This window comes from Peromyscus leucopus, chromosome 15 (genome assembly GCF_004664715.2).
Source record: "Peromyscus leucopus breed LL Stock chromosome 15, UCI_PerLeu_2.1, whole genome shotgun sequence".
Classification (NCBI taxonomy): Eukaryota; Metazoa; Chordata; class Mammalia; order Rodentia; family Cricetidae; genus Peromyscus; species Peromyscus leucopus.
This window is the reverse complement of record NC_051076.1, coordinates 22,132,607-22,154,737: the sequence shown is the minus strand read 5'-3', so window position 1 is coordinate 22,154,737 and position 22,131 is coordinate 22,132,607. Positions and strand designations below refer to the sequence as shown.

At 41.1% G+C, this 22,131-nt stretch overlaps 1 protein-coding gene and 1 pseudogene across 6 annotated transcripts in view; one reads left to right on the top strand and one right to left on the bottom strand.

Annotated features, from left to right (window-relative positions):
* Positions 1-22,131, top strand: part of Sdccag8 (SHH signaling and ciliogenesis regulator SDCCAG8) — a 204,989-nt gene that overhangs the window by 5,960 nt on the left and 176,898 nt on the right. For all 6 annotated transcript variants that reach the window (XR_005092993.1, XR_005092992.1, XR_003734112.2 and 3 more), the window contains exons 2-8: positions 4,808-4,960; positions 6,520-6,605; positions 8,863-8,973; positions 11,111-11,236; positions 16,767-16,907; positions 21,164-21,228; positions 21,515-21,703. Coding sequence is in view for 3 of the 6 variants with exons in the window: in XM_037211197.1 (XP_037067092.1) it covers positions 4,808-4,960; positions 6,520-6,605; positions 8,863-8,973; positions 11,111-11,236; positions 16,767-16,907; positions 21,164-21,228; positions 21,515-21,703 (871 nt within the window). In the remaining 3 variants the exon portion in view is untranslated. The remainder of the gene's footprint in view (positions 1-4,807; positions 4,961-6,519; positions 6,606-8,862; positions 8,974-11,110; positions 11,237-16,766; positions 16,908-21,163; positions 21,229-21,514; positions 21,704-22,131) is intronic.
* LOC114690661 lies at positions 14,924-15,569 on the bottom strand (annotated as a pseudogene).

The window sequence follows — 22,131 nt, the reverse complement described above, 5'->3', positions numbered from 1 at the left end:
ATTGTTGATCTTCATGACTGGGGGTGGAGGGGAGTGTTGCTGGCATCCCACGAATAGAAGCCAGGGACAGTGGCGAAGATGCATAGTATGATTCCTGTGACCAAGTTATCAGGTCTGAAACACTGATAGCACTGTGTTCAGAAACAATGTTGCAGCCATTGCAAGAGACTCAAGAAAGAGTCCTTACAATTATGAATGCAGACTGTATTGTCTGGTGATTCTACCCCCAGTCTTCTGCCAGCCCGGGTAGAGTGAATTCGCTATTGGTGAAAGGCCCAGGTGCATTAGTCCACCCTGCTGGTGCCAAGGAGGTGCCCGGTGCATGCCACAGGATGGACATAGCAGTCTCAGAGTGGCTGCCCCACATCTGTCACTGGTAATCTTGCAGGCCCTGCTTCCTTACAAAGATTACACTGTTGTTGAGACTGTCTTTCCCTATGATGCCATCTGCTTCAGCACGTTTTCAGCCATTAGAGTTGGGATTTGTTGAGACTCTTTTATTTCTGTATCTTCTATTCGCTTTCACTATTGTGCTGGCTGCTTACAAGACTTGGCTTTGTCTGACTTTGGAGGAGGCTGTTTCTCTCATGGTTTTGCTACCTGTTGGTTCTCTAGTAAACCGTGACAGCTGTCCTCTAAAGTGGGCTGTGGTCCAGTCAAGTATGAGCAGGCACGTTTTTCCTGTCTTCCTGTGGTTTCATTTTTTCTGCTTGTCTGCCTAGCCTAAGCCTGTGTCAGGAACTGCAGGGCATCTCATATCTCAGGCGAGGAAATGGTTAATTGCATGTGTTTTAGAGACAGCTGGGCACTTTACAGGATGAGTCCTCACCCCTGACACCAGGACATTTCTCTTTCACATCACCTAGGCAGATGGAAAATGTAGAAATTAATAATTGATTAGATGAATGTACTTGCTGGTCTTACACTGAGTGGTGCTTGTGTGTTTTGTTCAAAAGCATGTCAACGCCACTCCTAGCTGGGAGCTGTTGGCAGGTCCTGTGGCTGGGGGAGGGTCATTCTTCTCCAGTGGTGTAGCAACTGGTAAGCTGCCATGTTCCTAAGTAGCTTCACACCCATGCTCACGCAGGCAATCCTAATTAAACCCAGGAGTTCCTAAAACAACAACAAAATAAACCACATTTAAATAGGAGAGGACTTTTGGGGGAGGAGGAAGGGGTCCAGAGGGAGTGGGAGGGGTGAGGGAGAGTAATGGATGTTGAATATGACCAGAAAACATATGCATGCACATGACTATTGAAGTTTAAATTATCTTTTAAGAAGTTAACGTTGATGAAAAGAAGCTCAATGGTGAGCCAGGAGTTAAAACTTAGGAGGAAGAGAAATTGGACTGAGAAATGAGTAAGACACGCCTTGATCTCAGTCTTTGGCTTTAAGAACCTGCTCATTGTATGGATTGATGTTCAGATAATGGACTGCAGAAGTAACGTTCACTTCAATTATTTTCATGTGATCTGTAGGATGCAGAGGTTCTATTTGCATTTATCTTCATAATTAAGTTTATCGACAGCCTGCGGTTAGTGCTGGAGAGAAGAAATCAGAATGTATTCAAAAATAGGCGACTGTCCTCTGAGAACAGAGGAAGTGGAGAGTCTTTCTGGCTCTTGGTTAGATAAAACTGTGGCCATGAGCAGCAGGTAGGAAATGATAGCGGGAGCCTCCCGTCTAATCTGGTTTCCCTAAGTGTGAGGAGCAGTGAGCTGCATCTGCTGAGTGGTGGATTATGGGAGGTTCCCTTGCAGTGGCTTCAGCTGAAGAGTCATGGCAGTTCATCTGTCTCGGCGAATTGTCTGAATTTATCCCTCAGGATTAAGTCAGTTTGTCATATCACAAGCATGCTGCTGTCGGGAATTGAAAACACTTAGTGTGCTTTGAAATGTTACATAAAATGATTTTAAAATGTCGTTTACCTCCTTAATCTTGGTTTTAGGATGTAGTTCTTGCAAAAATCTCTTCTCTGAACCTTACAACTGAGTGAGTAGTTGCAAAGACAAAGCAAATAGACCAAAATTCACCTTTTGAAGGAGGTGAATTGTTGATCTCAGTGTCTTGTAATTTCATGTAATATTTTTGATGCATTTTAGCATGTAATGTTAGTGTGGTTCTGAAAGACTGAATAAGAATATTAGAAACAAGATTTAAAGGGTTACTGCAAGTTGACGTGCAGTATGAGGATCTTGCCCAGAATTCCCTTAGGCCCAGTGTCCAATCTCTAGGACCACAAAATAAATCAATATATAAAGCAGAACCTGCCATTGTTGTAGTCTCCTGAAAGAGCTCGACCTACAGGGACTTCCACTGTGTATTTTTCCTCATGTAAGGTTTCCCCTTTTCCTAATATAACTTCTTAGATCTTAATTAGAGTACCTGCCCTAATAAAATAAATAAATAAATATTCTTTGTCTTAGAAATGAAGTCATTTGATAGCTCTGTGGAATATACTTTAACATTAGTCAAACCCTCTGCTTCCTTTCTAATGGATGCTCTACAGGCAAGTGCTTTAGTTATAGATTTAAGGGCATAAATCTAAATGTCTAAACTGTATTGCATATCATAGACCACTTTGATTTTCCTTTTCTATGGACAAGTCTTTTCAGAAAATACTGAGTTTTAGAAAACTGCTGTTGCTCCTTGTATTGCTAAAACCAGGACTGTATCTAATGTGGACTTTCTGAAACCCAGAGTGAGTAAGAAGAGACCAGACCTGGCTATCAGTCAGCACCGGGTGTGTGTTCAGAGGAAGGTCTGTGGGCAAATCGGGTTGCTATGGAGAAAACAGTGGTGATAAATTCACCATGAAGACAATAGGATTTCACCATTCGTCTCAGACAGGAAAGGCTGCTTCTTTTTAGTGTTATCTATGTAGAGGGTGAGTTTCTCTAAGTAAAGAAATTGTAGTACATATTTTGTAACATGGAGTATTTTTTCCTGTTAAGTAATAAGGTTATTATATTTGGTTCTAAACTTAGAAGTTAATGACATTGGAAACATTGCAGAATGTATGTTTATAAATGTGTTTTTTATGGATGACTGATAATGAATTAAGCCTTTTAGAAGTGTGTGTGTATGTGTGTGTGTGTGTGTGTGTGTGTGTGTGTGTGTTGTATGTACTTGCTAGTGGGTATGTTCATGTGCTTAGGTGTGTGTGTGTGTGTGTGTGTGTGTGTGTGTGTGTGTGTGTGTGTGTGCTTATGGAGGTGAGAGGATGACCATGAATATCTTTCCTCAATTGCTTTCTACCTTTATCTTTTGAAACTTAGATGGAAACTCATGGATTCAACTAGACTGGCTGACCAATGACCCCCAGTGATCCACCTCTTCTCTCCCACATCAGCAATGGGCTTACATGTGTGCTCTGCCACATGCAGCTTTTTGTAAAGGTTCTGGGGATCTGAACTCAGATCCTCATGTTTTCGAGCAGGCACTCTACCAATTGAGTTTTCTCTCTAGCTTCATTTTCAAGCCATTACAATGAAATGGTCTCGGGAATCTTTTGGAGGCTACACTGAGCACTTAGGCGGAAGATAGGTAGAGTAGAGGAGCTTCTTATAGTCTCAGGGTCTGTCCCCAACCACTAACTTCTTTATATTTCTCTCCAGTAGTATGGCCAGCTGTTAAATAAACAGTTTGAGGCAGAGAAAGCAAACCTTGCTGACCCTTCTTAAAGATGAGATGTAACTGTCACTGTAGCCTGTCAATGCAAATTGAGGCCTGTGAGGAAGTGCAGTGTGACCCTGAGGCTATTTTTAGAGATGAGCTATCATAACAGTATACCTTAAAGTATTCCATCATAGACAGTTTCTGTCACTTATACGCTGGTTAGTTTCAGTTTCGACTTGGGATGGTCATACGTACTAACCTAGTGTCTGTGGGTGAGATGTAGTGAGCCAGTACTGTATGGTAGTGGTTGCTACTGTGAGCACCCAGCTGTCCAACTCGTCATCAGAACTAGGTCAGGCAGTTTGAATTCTTTTGGTGAGGCAGGGATGTTAGGTCTTCAGAGAAAGTGAGGCTTCCCTGGGCCAGAATGGTTCTGTCCACTCACCTCATGTCTCTGGGTGGGATAGGCAAGTCTCAAGCACTGAGGGAAAGGAAGAAACCTTTAGGCTGGTGACTCTTTTACCATAAAGGGAGCTTCAGTCCTTCTTTCTGGTTGTACTTGCTGGTTTTGTGTGTCAGCTTGACACAAGCTAGAGTCATCAGAGAGGAAGGAGCCTCAGCGGAGGAAATGCCTCCATGAGATCTGGCCGTAGGGCATTTTCTCAATTAGTGATCAGAGGAGGAGAGCCCAGCCCATGGTGGGTGGTGCCATCTTTGGGCTGGTGGTTCTGGGTTCTATAAGAAAGCAGGCTGAGCAAGCCAGGGGGAAGCAAGCTACTAAGCAGAACTCTATAGCCTCTATATCAGCTCCTGCCTCCAGGTTCCAGCCCTGCTTGAGTTCTTATCCTCCTGTGATGGACTATGATCTGGAAGTGTAAGCCAGAAAAACCCTTTCCTCCCCAACTTGTTTTTTGGTCATGGTGTTTTGTTGTAGCAATAGAAACCCTAACTAGGCAGTCATATTCACAGAATGTTCATAATAGTGTGAGCAGTAACTGTAGCAATTCCCAAGTTTAGTTTCTGTGAACTTCATCTTCTCTTACCTCCTCTCATGTAGTCCTTAGCTAGCTGGAGCTAGAATTCTACTTTTTCTCATAAGGTCCCCCTGAAACTGACACTCATTTTGAGGATGCCACCTGTGATTGCCACCATTTTATTGGCCCTGACTTTCATCAGGCTTTTGTTGCAGAACGTGCCAATAGAAGCCTTCACCAACTGAAATGTGCCCTGAGAGAAGCTGATGTCAATGTGGAAGAAGATGCTCTGGATCCTTCCCCCAGCGTCAATGTAGAAAATGAGGACACCGGGGTGGCCTGGCATGAGCTGCAGCACAGCCATGCTGGTGAGTGTGACTGTCACTCTGAGCACATGGTGGATTCTCCCAGCTCCACAGAGTTCAGTTGGCCACTCTACTGCTTAGTTTCTTTTGCTGTGTGACAATTCCTTCACTTACCTTTTTTCCTTTGACTTCCCAAATCCTATGGACTTAAGTCCAAAATCTTTGGGATGGAATAACAACATTTTCCTAACCTACTTCTCCAGTCAGGTTTTTCCATGCTGTCCTCTTAACCATCCTTTTCACAGGCCTCATCTGAACCATCTGTCTTAGAAAGCAGCCATCTCTTAGCACCCCCTGACTATGCATCCACACCTTTATACTGCAGTTCCTCATGACTGTAATTTCTGACACCTGTCCATTCTTTCCCTCGTGCTGAAGTCCTCTTCACTACTGCTGTTAGTAACTATGTGAAAGCAAGTGCATAATGCTGTGATCCCTATCCAGGAAGCTTTGTGCACGCTCTAGGTTTGCATTAAAACCTTGTATCTACTGCTCTAACTATTTTTGCTTATTAAATTCCTACTTAAAAGTAGTTTTTTAAGTTTTCATTCTTTTCTTTGTGTCCTTAGCCAATACAAAGTTCTTATTGCCTAATAGTTTAAGCAATATTTGCTGGATTGATGTTTGGTAATAAAATGTTAGTCTACTTTCCCTCACTATAACAACATCTTAGATAAACAAACTTGTAAAGAATATTGTAGCTGAAGTTTTCCTGGTTCTGCCCAGCTCCAGTGGCCTTGCGGCTGCTTGGACCCAAGTAAACACACAGAGGCATATATTAATTAAAACTGCTCGGCCATTAGCTCAGGCTAAACTATTGACGAGCTCTTACACTTAAATTAACCCATAATTCTTATTTATGTTTAGCCACATGGCTTGGTACCTTTTCTCAGTTCTGCCTTCACATCTTGCTTCCTCTGTGTCCTGACTTTTCCCAGAATTTTCTTCTCTGCTTGTCCCACCTATACTTGCTGCCTGGCTACTGGCCAATCAGCATTTTATTTATTAACCAATCAGAGCAACACATTCACAGCATACAGAGTGTATCCACAGCAGAAGATACTTTTTCTTTATGAGACAAGGTCTTCCTATGAATGCCTGAATGGCCAGGAACTCTCTGTGTAGGCCAGGTGGGCTTGAACTTGTGGTCATCCCCCTGCCTGTGTCTCCCAAGTGATGATATTACAGGAGTGTGCCAACATATCTTAACAGTTTGTTTTGTTTAATATTTTTTTTACATGTTTTAGCCCATCTTTGGCCATGTGGTAGGGCAGTTCCTCCAGGTACCTACCTCATTCCAGGAAGGGAAAAAGAGGAAGAAGAGGCAGATCCCAACTTCCCTAGTAACTTGAAGACTTCCCACATTTAATGATTTGATTTAATAATCAAATCCCTACCTCTTCACTAGGTCCTACCTCTTCTAATTGTGTTTATCTCCCATTAATGTTAAGTGAGGGGCATTTTCTTTGATGCATGGTCTTTGGGGGACATTTATAACCTAAACTATGCATAACCCATGGGTTTCTAGCAAGGTCAATAAATTCATCGCTTTTGCTCTATAGTCAATCAACTCAAAGCTTTATTGCGCCAACAAGCAAGTAAGGACAATGAGATGTCTCCACCGCAAAGACGAAAGATGTCCCCTGTGGTAAGTGTCACCCTTTGAAGCCTGACAAAAGCATGGGGTTCCTCGCTTTGCTTTATTTTCCTGTGTCATTTTGAGCATTTTGCACACATTCCAGATTATAGTCATAGGAATTTTATTTCCTTCACCTCTGATAGTTTGAACTGAGAGAATCTTGACATTTTTTATTTATTTTTTAGATTCAAAAGTGTAGTCAAGAGAATGGTTTCAGAAATGTTTTTTGCAACTGTTAGTGAATATATAAAAATGACAGTCAATGCAAAGGCATAATGTTTTAATAATATTTTTTAGAAGTTCATGTGTATATTTAGTCATCTGTAGGTTACTAATTGTAATGTTAGACCCCTTCTCTTGAATGCTCTTTTTTTTAGTGGTACAATTAGTGAGAAATTATATAGCATTTCTTTGATTTTGTATATTCTTTTAGGAGTTTGTTATAGTTTGGATATCCATATATTGAACTTAAGAAAATACTAGATCTACTTCCCATCCCACCAATGTCTGAGTTTCACTCTCAGGAGAGCCTCATTCTTCTGACCTGCTCTACTGGCTCATAGTACTGGCTATGAGAGGGTATTTCATGGTGCAGTCTGAAAGGGACTTCTAATTAGTGTGCCTCATAGTTAGTACATATAAATACACAGTGCAGCTTACCACTCTTTTATATATGTTCCTGTAAAGGGACCTGTGCATTTGTAAAGCAATGGTAAATAAACTCTCCTGGTGCATACCTTTCTACCCACCCTGATTTAGTAAGCTCCATAATGCTAGTGCTCACTTTGTCTTCAAAGATAATGAGTGTATCTGAACATGCAACAGCTCTAGCAACTTCCTCTAATTGATTTGAAAGCACTCCATTCACCTTGTGCTTTTAAGAGCATTCTAGAAACCAAAGTCCAGCAGTAGTAAATGCACTGAGTGATAAAATACCTTATTAAAATTGTAATCAATAGCTATGAATATTGAATATGTGAATGAAGTATATTTCTATGAAGTAAGAATTAAGCATAAATGTGTTGAGAAGAATGCAGTGCTCCTGGAGGGAGCCATTATGACACGCCTCCTGTGAGTCAAGGCAAGCCACATGTTTCTAGAGTGCAGCATGCAGGCTTTGCTTTCAGTTGTCACAGATACTGGAATTGTAAGGTGGCCACTGCTGCTGTGCTTAATATTTATGTCCAACTTCATGGCTTTCTAAAGAGTTCTAAATATATCATCTTCCCTATGATTATGAAAATTCCAGGACTTAGGCACAGTGTCCTTTTAGCAAGTCTGTGACATGCACTAGGTGGACTTAAGGCCTAGATTATGATTTTGGCCTAGTTCAGAGTTTGTTCTTTTATACTCAGCCCTATTCTTAGGACAGAAAACACTTCAGTCAGGAATAATGCTCTGTTAAAGCCATAGAAAGTGAGTGAGAAACAGAAATGTTCTCTTTGCAGGCCTTCCTGTCAGGCTGACTGCTGATTCTTACTTCCCTTTTCCTGATTTCTTCTTCCTTAAAATACCAACAGCAGTAGAACTTTTTCTGAAATGTCTTTGTGGGCTCCTTAGGGCAGCTTGTGTCTCTTTTACTGCTTAGCCTTAGAGGATCTGTGCCCAAGAATGCATAGTTTTGAATTGTTTCTAGACTAGGGGCGTGCGCGCACTCACACACACACACACACACACACACACACACACACACACAGACACACACACACCTCGCATACACTGCACAAGCCCAAAAAATCCACTCAACAACAACAGCAACAACAAAGTGAAAGCCCAAGCTCTCGCTTTTTCAGTGCGCCCCTCTGAAGCAGATTTGTGTCACTGACATGCGTTTGACATCCGTGTCTGAAGCTCTCACTTGGTGAGCTGACGTGCAGCTGCTGATGGCACTCGTCTTCCAGCAGTGTTTGGAAGAGAACTGACTGTCCCTTATGTCTCAGCATTCCTGAATGGGCTGTCACATTGTTAGGGAGCTAAGCAGGTAGCCATTCCAAGCCGGTTATAGTGCCCTGCTCTGAAAAAGAAACTCCATGTGTCATGTGCTTTTAATAACTGTTTGCTCTCTATTTTTCAAAAATAATATTCATATCCTTATACTTGTGGAATTTATAGAATAAAGACATAAATAGTCTGTGCATTCTGTGATCTAGTACACTGTGATCCAGTCTTTACTTATGTCACACCAGCACTAAATTGCTTGTAGAGAGGATGACCAGATGATTCTCTGCTAAATGTGGGGCTGCTTAATTTGTCCTTTCTCCCTCAGCGGCCAGAATGTGAGGACAATAGCATGCCTACTGTGCACAACCTCGTTCCTATCATTAATGACCAGTCTCAGTACATTCATCATTTAGAAGCGGAAGTTAAATTCTGCAAGGTAAGTTACTCATTAGGACTTCAATGTCAATTATACCTTATATTGAAGTTTGCTATTCTTAGTTTTCATGATTAGAGCGATCCACTGAAAAATGACTGTTCTTATGTGGTTCTCTCCATCATGCCATCTCTGATTCTTTAACTCCTAGCAGTCCTTGCTATTTCTCTGTTGAATGTTGTACATGGTATAGTAATTAGTAGTAACTAAGTTGAGTAGCTGTGCTGGTTAGCTTTTATCAACCTCACACAAATAGAGTCCTCCAGGAAGAGGGAACCCTAGCAAGGAATTGCCCTCATCAGATTGACCTGTGAATATGTCTGTGGGGCATTTTCTTATTAATGTTTGGGGTGGGAGGGTCCAGCCCATTGTGGGTGGTGCTATCCCTGAGCAGGTGGTCCTGGGTTGCTTAAGAAAGCAAACCAAGTGAATCATGGAGAGCACGGCAGTAAGTGAGTCCTCTGTGGCTCTGCTGTAGCTCCTGCTTCCAAGTTCCTGCCTGGAGTTCCTGCCCTGACATCCTTCACTGATGGATGTAATCAGGACGTGTAAGCTAAATAAACCCTTTCCTCCCACAAGTTGCTTCTGATATTTCCCACACAGCAGAGGCCTAACTAAACAATAAGCCTTTACTGGGAGGCCTTGTTTTTATGACTAGAAGTTAGGCTGTTTTTACAGTTTGCTTTTACTATAAACATCAGACTAAAATTTCTTCTGTGGTCTTGGAATTGCCTCCTCGCTGTCCTCAAGTTTCCCTAGCGAATCCTTAAGTTCCGTAGGTTGAACTTCTCCCCTGTGGTGTGGGCGCCCTGTTGGCATGGGAAAGCATGGGAGGGGCAAGGTGCTGTCTAATCCTTGAGTCCCTTTCACGCTTCACTGAGGGAGTGACCTGGAGGGGGCAGTAGAGGGGACTAGGGTTGTCTGTTTATTATCCCACTCTCTTTAGGCTTTAATAAAACCAATGTCTATAAGTCCTTGAAAGTGTTTGAGACAGGCCTTGATACAGAGAACACAGGCTCCTGGGCATAGTTTAAAAATGCTGCTTTGCCCTTCCTGGCATGTGGGTTTATTTCTAGTCTTTACTTTGAGAACTTGGTAGTCACAGAATTAAAACTCTGAGGGGGTCCTTGATCTCCCTAGAGTTTTTAAATCTTAAACTGATCCACACTGAGCGTTGAACCATTAATCAATTATAATTTGGATTTTCCTCATAAGTACTGGCTTCTGCAGAGGTTTCTTCGGGGTTTCTATTCAGGTATTGCAATTCTAAGCATGTTTTCTCCAATTTGGAGGAACAGCTCTCTCTCTCTCTGACTTAAGAATTGATTTTCAGATTGCTCAACTTTTTTATTAGAGAGATTGAGTTGATATCCTTCAAGCACAATTACATGTCAGACTGAAAACTGGACTTTTGAAACTATTGTTCAAATTACAACATTTAATATCAGGTTTGCTTTTTCCCCCTAAAGAAGGTGAAAGAAATCTGCATATTATGCATAATAGCTTTTGATGATAGTAGTAATGAATATTAGGTTAAGCATTCATATATTTGAGATCTTTGTTTTCAGAAAGTGAGGTGCCACTTAATAGCTATTCAAGTTGTGACTTCCATAATTCCTTATATTACACACTGCTAGGACAGTGATGTATGTAAGATAAGAATGCTCAAACTTTAGAGCAGCCTGCTTCATTTGTGGTTCCTCTGGGCACTGGTTCATAGACACTGCACTTTTTTATGTCTTTGTCTCTCTTCCATTGAGTCCTCAGATGTTATTGGCAAATGACTGATAGTCATTTACTTACTTTTCAGTAGTCTGCCTCATTTTAAAAAAAAATCTTAGATAACCATTTTAAATAAGACTTTTCTCTGGCCTCGATTTCTTGAAGAAACAAACTTCCAGAAAAAGAATACATTTGTGATATGGCCATCAGCAGGCCTTCAACTGTCCATCAAGTAACCCAAATACTTGATAATATTCCCTAATGTTGGGTTTCCTTTTTTGCCATAATAAATTGTTGTATGTCAGGAAACTGATAGGATAAGTCTTCCATAGTTATTTCATGCTGGACTCCATAGTAATTAATAAATATAAATATTGTTGAAAATGCTTTAACGTATTTTGATTTCTGCCTTTTATAGGATGAATTATCTGGAATGAAAAATAGGGTGCAAGTGGTTGTGCTGGAGAATGAAAGGCTCCAGCAAGAACTGAAATCTCAAAGGCAGGAGGAGACACTGAGGGAGCAAACACTCCTGGATGCATCTGTGAGTGGTGTTTATTACCATAATCTTTTATTTTGAATGTTTCCTTCCCTTTATTCCTGTTTTTCAACGTTGTCCAACCTTTTGATATAATATTGTCATCTACAAAGTTCATACTCAAAAACTGTGAAGCTGAGTTACAAAGAAAAAGAAACAAAACAAAACAAAAACTTATGGTTGATTTTGTGTTGGATTACATCCATAGCTATTCTGCACAGGTCGGAATTACTGGGTCCATCTCTTTGTAGTTTGGTGAGAGAGCCATGCTCGCATTTGCGTGGTGCCACAAAAGTTAGAATCAGCTGTGGTGGAGTGGATCTGCAAGTGCCAGAGCAGGTGCCTGGAGGTCCCTCCAGTTTTTCCTCTGAGCGTGTTCTTGTGCCTTTTCCATATGGAGAGAGGGACCTGCAAGCATGGAACGTGTTATATAGTAGGAGCTGTGCTAAAACTAGAAACCCGGCTCTGTTGACCTTCTTAAGCTTTTCTTGAGCTCTAAGATCTTAGTATGATGAGCAGCATTGTGTAGTGAAAGAACAAAGTTCTGTGAACCTGAGATTCGAGATTGAGTTTCTCATGGTATTTAGTAGGTAGTTTAATAAGCCTTGCATGGTTTAATATGAGAAGGTTTACCCACATCAGGGTCTATAGTAGGAGATGTTGGGTTCCATTCCCCAGAGTCTAATTTTCCTGGTCTGGTTAGGTCCTAGGAACATCAGTTTCAAGTTGCCTACATGATTCTAGTATCAGTGGCTGAACTTTGAAGAAGAGTGGGTGAAGTTATCTTTAGAATTCTTTGACACAAAGCTCTTGGAATTACATTTAAATTGTGTTTAAGTTTAATATCTTATTATTACTTATCACAGATCTTTTGTATTAGAAGTGTTTTACCATGGGACACAGCTGATCATAGCCTGTTCTTTGTGAGACAAATTCTATCTTCCGTGGGAGAGTGTCAATGCTTGATGGTTGCCGCTTACTTTGTCATGGACTTTGGTGGGTTTCTTTTTCTTTTCTTTTTTTTTTCTTTAGGTGTCATTAGTGAATCAGTTCTATTAAGAAGAATATGTGAGAGTCTTGATGATGTACTTATGTATTCTCTGATTTTTGTTTTGAAGCTTTCTTGCTCCAGTCTGACCCAGCATTTCATTTCTGATCCTCGAGTCGTGTGTGTAAGAATTTGCTGTTGAGATCAGCAGCTGATTGTGTTAACTTTGAAAACTCACCAGTGGACTGATGATTATTGTTTCCATTTACATTTGTGACAAGTTACTTACCCATTGATATGTAATTATTTTGAAGCTTTATATAGTTAATATTGGTGGTTAAAAATTCCATCTTAGTGCCTATAATTTGAATGTCAGATTGAAAAGGATAGCAACCTATAAAAAGTACTTAGGAATAGCCCATTTAAAAAATAGTCTTGTGCTTTCTTATAACTATATAATCACTTAGCTGTGAGTCAATTATTCATGGTCTTCAATATTTATACAGTGGCAAAGAAGTGGGAGAAGAGGAAGTGAAGTAAGAGAGGAAATCAGGCAGACAAGTGACTAAGAAGCCAGGAGAAGTGAGCAATGCCTGGGGAGGAAGTGATGGGCACACACATCTGCCTTGCAGTCTGAGCAAGGAGTATTTGCCAAAAGAAGACTGGCCATAATCTTAGAATAAACAAGGTTCCAGAGAGGTTGCGTTGTCCATCTTCCTCCTTCACATGAAAGGAAAAGTGATGAAAAGATTGAAATAACTCGTGTAGGTTTGCCAGCTGCCCCCCGTAGCCTTCTGTGGTGCCCACTCTTACAGAACAGTTGCCCCTGCTTTTTCCTTGGGTAGGTAAACAGGTGTCACCCATGCATACCGTATTCCAGTTGAGATGAATACAACTTTGTAGGAGATCTTAAATGTCAGTAGGTGACAGATATTTTTTCTAAGGAAGAGTGGGCTTTTTTTAGTGACTCAAATGTTCATACCAAGTCTCAGCAATGCTATTGGCTAATTTGAACTTAGATTTCCTGGTGTTGTGTGATGTCCTCTTTTTGAATAACTGTAACATTGATGTAGTAATAACTATCATTTGTTGTGACTGCACGGGTTTGTCAGGCACTGTATCAAGCCTATTATTTATCTTGTGTTAGTTCAGTTTCACAATAACCATATAAGGCAGGTGTTATTATTTGTATTTTTCCAAGGAGAAACTTAAAATACATAGTAGTTAAGTAACCTAAGTAACTGGTGTATTGTCACAGAGATGTAAAATGGTAAAGCAAGGACTAGAGCCCAGGACTGTCTGGATCCTGAACTCATTTACCTAGTCTCATATTACGCTGCCTGTCTGCATAAAGTAGCGAGAGATGCTCATACTGAATGAGACCGTATTGATGCGAGGTTCCTCCCAGAGAAGAAATCGTCTCTGTTCTCCATTATATCTCTGTACTTGGAGGCTAGCCAACAAGCCTTGGAACTTTTGGCCTAGTTGATGACCTAGATATTATAGAAGAATGGTGATGATATTTTATAACTAAAACTATGCAGGGCTGGAGAGATGGCTCAGCAGTTAAGAGCACTGGCTGCTCTTCCAGAGGACCCAGGTTCAATTCCCAGAACCCACATGGCAGCTCACAACTGTCTGTAACTCTAATTCCAGAGGATCTGAGATGTTTACATAGACACAGATACAGGCAAAAACCCAATTAAAATCATTTTTTAATTCTCATGAAATCCCCCTTCCAGGAAAGTTTTCTCTGTACTTAAAAAGTATAATAATATTAAAATATGTTAGTTATTAGAAATTTGGGTACTTAAAGATCTAGGATAGGATTTTTTTAAGTAGAAAATTTCTGAGTCATTTTCTTTATTAATGTTTCTGACAATAAGTAAATAAGAGATTTTCAATGATTTTAAGGATTTAAAAAAATTGGTTAAATACTATTCAAGTTTTTTAAAGCTATCTGCAGAAGGCAATAATAATAATAGTTTATATCATGAGTCTGCATCTGTAGTCTATGTGTTTTAGCCAAGTTCTCTAGAGGAGATTAGTACCGTGATCCTTCATTGATTCCAGAGCAACTCTGAATACAAGCAGATCTTGCGGCCGGCCCTGCTTACATGATAGGTTGCAGACTTGTAGCCTGGGACCACTCTTGACTGTCCAGCTTCCTCCTCTCACCACCTTCTCCTTTACCTCTGTAATAGAGACGGCGAACTTTCCATGAACACCCTTGCGGTTACCATGCATTCCCACTCCAAGTTTTCTTGGGAGGCGGCCTCTTTCTGGAAGGTTTTCCAATCTAAATGACACACCAGGACCAAAACTTTTCCAGAAAACTAATTTGAATCTCTGAATCCTCTCAACATCCCCCCACTATTCTGGCTCAGTCCTCATGTGGAGTATTGCAGGGTCTTTGTGAACAACTGAGCTTTTCTTGCCTTGAAGAGCTACGATCCTGGAAAAACGCAATGGCTTTCAAGTCCTGGTCTAGTAAATTAGAGAAATGAGTAACACAGATCACAGAGGGTCAGTTTTACAGAAAAGTTTGTTATAGGTTCATGGATGGGATGGAGGGGAGAGAGGTGAGAGTGGAAGAGAGAGAGAGAGAGAGAAGGGGGGAGGGAGAGGGAGAGGAAGAGAGGGAGAGAGGGAGAGGGAGAGGGAGAGAAAAAAAACACAAAACTCATCATCAAACCATCAAACTTTTGGTCTGGGGCTTTCTAAGGCACTTACTGCAGAAGCTGGGGTGAGGTATGAGGGCAGGAGCTGAGATGGAAGTCTAATTGACCTTACTAGGTTCTCCAGGCACACCTTCAGCCCAGAACTTACCTTTTTAACTTTTTTTTCCCAAACATATAAGCTTTTAGTTTATTTGTTCTCTCTGAAATTGTCTGCACACCACCGCAGATCAAATCACCGCAGATCTACTCCTTTGACTGTATCTATCTCCCCTCACTTTTTGCCAGCACCAACATTGGCCTTTGCAGTGCCCCTGACCTTCTTCATTCTGTTCTTGGGCTCCTTCCGCTGTTTCCGGGAGGTCTTCTCACAGAGGCCATATCTTGCCAGTCTGTGTCTGGGCTCCTTCTTCTTAGCATAATCTAGAGAATTAATCTAGAGAATCATAGATGATGCCCAAGCCAGCTGTTTTGCTGCCACTGGAGTGGGTCCTGAATCCGAACACAGAGATGACATCTGGTGTGCTTTTGCACATTTTGGCTAGCTTCTCCCGGATTTCAGTCTTTGGTACTGTTGCCTTCCCAGGGTCAAGGACATCAATAACCATCTGTTTCCTCTGAAGCAGACGGTTAGTCATGAACCCCTGGTCCGAATCGTTACCGTGTCATTCATGATAGCTACGGTGCCCAAGCTGCACAGGAGGAAAGGAGCCCTTTTTTACTCTTAATTATCTGCTTTGGTGTATGTCTTCCTTCATTAGACTGTAAACCCCTTGGAGCTAAGCTTCGCCATTTTTAGTTTTGTATTCCAAGTTATTAGCACAGTTTTGTTTTTTTTAACATAATTCATGGTATACACTTGTATGCACACAATAGGTTCTATACACATGTCTGAAGACAGTAAGTGCTACACACGTTTGACCACAGGAAGTGCTACACACACGTCTGAACAACACAGTAGGTGCTGTATACATGCGTGCATTAAACTGAGCTTGCAAGAGAATGTGGAGAAGATTATCAGCACTGCTCTAGAATGCAGTCAACGTCATTGCCGGTCGCTATGGCACTGCCATATATAACTCAGTGTTTGGGGGCCTCTCCTTCCTTATGGCTGTTGTGTCCTCTGGCACTTAGCCAAGGCTCAGGGATTATTGGCTGCTCTAAATTAATAGAAGTATGGTAGTTCTTACCACCCACGTACATTTCCCAGATCCTTAAGTTGCTTATCTCCTTGAATGTTGAAAGCAGAGATTATAAATTGGTTATAGGTTCATCAAAGTTGACTATCTGTGAGCCAGAATTTAGTAGTGTTTTAAACAAAGAACAATAACCTGCCTTACCTTTAATTTTATGGTGATGTGGATTTCTGTTCCCACACAGTAGTGGCTATTTCTGGTTGCTTGTGACACATTTTAGCTATGTGTCCTGTTCCCTACCATTCCTTTTTGAGTCCCTGGCGTGTGGTTCATGGCTCTGTTTACTGCCACATGTGCTCTATTTTTCTCTCTTTCTTGATACTGAAAATGGCATTCAGGCCTTGCATTAGCCTCCACAGAATATGAAAATGAAAGACAAACTTGAGACTGAGCTATCAGTTTCCAGAATGTCTGTCTTCTAAGGAGAATGGTCAATGCATAGGCATCACGGCTCCTCTGTGGATATTTGGATTACTCTCTGCACATGTGGGCACTTGACCCTGTAATACCCATTTCCAGCATAGTCCTAATAGCACGACCATGCAAAGTGATGTGTGACTTAGGACTTCAGCATGTGCATTTTCCTCATGGGTGGGAATCATGAGTCCATTTATAGTCTGCATATTTATTTAATGTTGAATGCCAGCTGCAACTAATGGTGCATTTTATTTTAGGGAAACATTCAGGATTCTTGGATGAAGACAGGAGAAGATTCTAGGGTGGATGAAGCTGCAAAGAGACCATTTTCTCACGGTGATGCTGAAACCGGCAAAACCACATCCACTGGTGATGCTGAAAAGTGGAAACTAGAGCTGGTGAGTGGGGGGCGGGGGTGTTTTTATGCATCTCCCTTCAGCCTCTTGAGTTTAGACCTGGAAGTGGACTTGTCGGATCATATGGTTACTCTTCACCTTTCCCCTTTGCTCCTCAGCTGACCATTTCAGTCACCCTGCGGCTCACCCAGGGTTGCTCTGCCTGCTCATATTCACTCCTGAACCCTCCAGTGGATTTGTCTTGCTGGTTACTGTATTTTTCTGTTCTAGAGTTCTTCTTCGCTCCTTTCTGTAATGTCCCTGCTTTCTCTAGTTCTTTGGCTATGCTTCTCGTTGCTCTTTGGTTACATTCAAGGCAGTTGCTTAAAGCCATTTCTTTAGGAAGTCTGGTGTGTGTGGTTTCTCAAAGATTGTTTTTCTGTTTATCTTGTTCATGCCCCTACATTTTTATCTCCTTTATTTCCAAACTTTCCCAGACAGTTGAGTGCATTTGTATCTGCGTTCCTTGCTGTCCATTTTCACTTTGACACCTGACAATGCATTCAGCCTGCTCTTCTAAGGTTGCAAGAGAGCTTTACCCTGTACCAGTTCAACAGGCTCTTCCTCAACATTTCTAATAGTGGCACAACTTAAGATACATTCATTAAGGTACTCAAAACAAAGTTTTAGGGCCCAGTGTTTTATCTCTGAAAGAACACTCGTGTAATTATCCTCTGGGTCAAGATTGTTTTTTCCCACTCTTGTGCTCTACAGATTTTGTGCTCCCTGCCATTTACTGTCTCTCCATTCCCATAACTAATCAGCATCCTGACTTTCATGAACATTTGCCAAGAACGCATTACTGAACGTTGTACTTGAATCTTGCCAATTAAAAAAAATGTATATAAGATAGAATCTTACAATGGTGTATATTCTTTTGTATCTGTTCTCTTCCCCCATGCTCCCTATCTGCCCTCCCCTTTTCCTTCTGAATTTAGTTTGGCTTTAGAGACAGGGTCTCATATAGCCCAGGATGGCCCTGAGCTCACCATGGTACCAAATCTAGCTTTGAACTCAACCCTCCTGCCTCTGCTTCACACGTGCTGAGATTACATGTGTGTCCCACCATTGTGTTTCTATTCATGTTACTGCGTGTGGTAGAAGCACCTGTCTGTTTTCACTGAGGGGCCACTGGATGCATATACCACAGTTGACTTGTCTAGTGTCGCTGGATACTGGTGTATTGCTGCAGAGGACGTTCATTATGCCTGTGGGAGTGCGCCTCACACATCTGTATGTGTATGTCCCTGAGGATGGGACTCTTGGGCTTAGGCTGTCAGTGTTCAATGTGAACGAAATGTGGATTGAATGTGGTCATCTTCCAAGCAGTTCTTTACCAGTTTACCCCCTGTCAACCACACAGGAGTGATCCTGACATCCCACGCCCTGCTTTACATGCTGCTGACAGTTTTGTCTGATGAATTTGTGTGCATTTGCTTGAGAGTTTTGTTTAGTTGTTTTTTATGTTTTTGTTTCATATAAAGTCTCTCTATGTAGCCCAGGCTGGTCTCACACTCACTATGTACCCCAGGCTGTCCTTGAGTTTGTTGCAAACCTCCTACCTTGGAGTGCTTCTGCTCCTTATTTTATTACATTTATCTGATATGTTGATTTGGGGGAGTTCTTTGTATATTCAGGTATAAGGCTTTTCACACACACACACACACACACACACACACACACACACACATTTTACTATGTATAGTAAAGTAAGTTTGTAGTCTCACTTTTTAGTAAGTGGTTTACTTTTTAGTCCTTCTGGTAACTAATTGCTTGCTTTTGTTATAGAGATTTCATTGTTTGTTCATTGTATATACCTTCTGTATCTTCTTTAAAAAGCCCCTTCCTACCCAGACATGAGGATATTTTCCTAAAGTGTTTTCCAGAGAGTCTAGCTGTGTCTTTTACATTTAGATGTACAATCTGCCCAAAATTCATCTTGGTAGGTGATGTGAAGCACACAGATCACATTTTGTTTTTCACTCATGCATTTATCAATATATCAGAGTTCTATTTATTGAAAAGGTCGTCTTTTGCCTTCATGGTTTACTTTCTGCATTTTGTTTTTGTGGTGTTGAGGGTTCAACCCAAGACCTTGCACATGTAAGGGGAGCATACTCTTGTGAAGCCTTCCCTGTATCACACACCCTTTCCACAGGTCAAGTGGCTCTGCTTCAGTATCTGTTTCATTGAGCTCATACTTTGCTGTCTTGGCTGTGGCAGCCTGAATCTGGTAGACCACATCTCCTAAGTCATTATTCTTTGTACAAAAGAATACCTTTACTATTTTGACCTTTTGCACTTCCACATACATTGTGGAGTTTGATTTAGATTGTCTTTGGAGTATGTGTCATTTGGGAATTAATATCCTTCTAATACCATTTCATCCATCCTCGTGAACTACATACAACTCCATTTATTTAAGTCACCCTTAGTTTTCATTATTTTTTTTTTCCTTTGAGGTGCTAAGAACCAAAGCATGGGCCATACACAGCTAGACAAAGCACTGTGTTGCTCAGTTGTATCCCTGGCCCTTGGATTTCTTGAAACAGGGTCTTTCAGTTTAGCCCAGGATGCCCTGGGGCATGCTCTCTCCCAGGTTGGTCTAGAACTCATGATCTTCCTGCCTGTACCTCTGGAGTGCAGGGGATATGGAACGTCCTACCATGCTTGACTGGTTTTAGTTTCTCTGAGTAAAGGACGTAAATATCTTTCATTAGACTCGTCCTAACTTGGTTTGGATGCAATCATAAATGAGACTTATTTTCATATTTCATTTCCTAACTCCTCACATGATAAAAATCTTACAGATTTTGCTATTTTACTAAGTCATGCTTTTTAAGAATTGGCATTAGCATGATGGTATTTCTCCTTTCCTGTCTTTTATTTTAATCTGACTGTATGTTTGTATCTCAGGGGAGTTTTCCTGAGAAGCACATAGTTGGACTTTAGCTTTCAGCCACTCCAGTGTTAGTTTTATGATATGGTACCTGTGCCTTGTTAATTAACAGGATTATCCATCCAGTTGGTTTGCACTCAACATGACCACCTTGCTTTGGAGTTCTTTTTATTGTACTGTTGTTTACTCCCCTTTTTGTCATTGTTTGAATACTTTTGTGAGTTCCTTTTCTCTCCGTAATTGATCTGAAATAACAGTTAGCACAAGCATTCACTTTATTGCTCAATTCAGAAACCTTGGGTTTTGTCTTAGGGTCTTTTCCCATCTCATATCTAACCAATTATAAAATTAGCCTAACCTGCCTCTTAAATGCCTCTTTATATTAAAAACTTGCTTTTTGGTGCTTATTGCTTTTGGTGCTTATCACAGTTTGACCTCTTACTATAGATTTGCAGTTACTTCTTTATAAGCATTCTTTCCCCTTTATTCTGATGTGTATTTAATTCAATCCAATAAAAAGTTTTCCATGTATGTCCAGTGCCTCAGCTACTTAGGTTGGATAAATAAGTTTCTTAACATTTATATTCTTCCTGTGTCCCAAGTTTTCCTGTTTCTCCCAATTCCAGCCACTCTTTCTCTTATCATTTTACCTTCTGATGCTAGGGTCAGGATACCCAAAGATATGGTGTGGTGTCTTTAGATTCCGTAGCCTCCGACATCTTGGAAACCATCCTTCAGGTCTTAACACCTGCTCTGGGAAGCCTGATGGACTTCTTTTAGCTCGATTCTGTTTTCCCTCCCGTTTACCTCACAGAGATTCATGTGCCTTTCTGTTCTTTGTAGAGTGTAAGCTCTTGCTGAGGTTTGAGGCAGCTTTGTGTAGACCCCGAAAAAGTACTTGTTAAATGGTAAATTGCGTAACAGAGCTGACGACAGATAGGGTAGCCATTTGGCTTATCGTGGTAGGCATGAACCTTTCAGCCTCCTCGATTCGTTATATGTATATATTGCATGCCATACGTGCTTTGTGTACAGTGGGGGATTCTGGTGAGGTTTGGGCTTTACCCTCATGAACCTATCAATTTTCTGCAGAGTCACACTTTTAAGGATAAGACCTGCTATGTGCAGTTTTGAAAGAAAATCAAAATTGTAGGCAGATACCATTTGGGGAGCCAGTGGTTTTTTATTGACATTCATCTAATAATCAGAACAGCAGAGTTAGAGTGAACTATTGAAAATGTCCCTACAGCATTGTTCCTCCTGTGGGTAAGAAAGAAAAACTCGAGTTCATATTTAGAATTTAAATTTTCCTATGAAACCAAGACATGGTCAAAATGTGCTTTCCTGCCCTGTTTCACAGGAGAGGCTGAAACTCACATATGAGGCGAAGAGTGACCTTCTGGAGTCTCAGTTGATGCTTCTGAGGTAAAGTGAGGTTATCCTTTTACAGACAGAGCAAAAGGATGGGGTTCTTAAGATAGACTTTAATGTTTGATGAGCTGACGGTGTTATCAAAATTAGTGTTACTTGATAGCATTTTATATGTAGTAGAACAATAAAGCAATCACTCTGTGCTTCAAGATTGTGATAAGAATTAGTAACATACCATACAGATGTCAACACGACACATGGCAGTAAAAATTCTCTCTAAGGCTGCATTTGAAAGTACTTTCCCCTGGACATTGCTTAGAAATTTTTCACTTTCTTTTAGGAAAGACTTAGTTGAATATCAGAAAAACTGTGAGGACCTCAAGGAAAGACTGAAGCATAAAGAGTCTCTTCTGGCTGCTAGTGCATCCAGCCGTGTGGGTGGCCTCTGTTTGAAATGTGCTCAGCATGAGGCTGTTCTTTCCCAGACCCATAGCAACGTGCACATCCAGACCATTGAGACACTGACTAAGTAAGTATGCATCGTGTCCGGAGTCTTTGCCAATGGAGGGTATTATGTCTCTAAGGGCATGGTGTCCTTTGATCCCATGCTAAGTCACATGTGGTTAAGCTCCAAATAAACCAGATTTTAGATGGTTCCTTTATTGTGGCTTTCTTGAAGAAAGAATGGCTAGGCTCTGGTCTGCCAGCTGTGGGTAACCGTTATCACTGAACAGATCATTTTACCTCTTAGTTCAAATCTCATTTGAAGTAAGAGAACTGAAATAGATAATCTTCACGGGTCACCCAGTTCACTGACTCTACCTTTAACACTATGCTTTACAAGACTGAGTAGGATGGGAATTCCTTAGATTTCACCGTATCTTGGGTTTTACCAGTGTGGTTTAGGCAGAATGGACTCTCAACACATCTTCTTTGTGTGCCTATTGCTAGGTATAT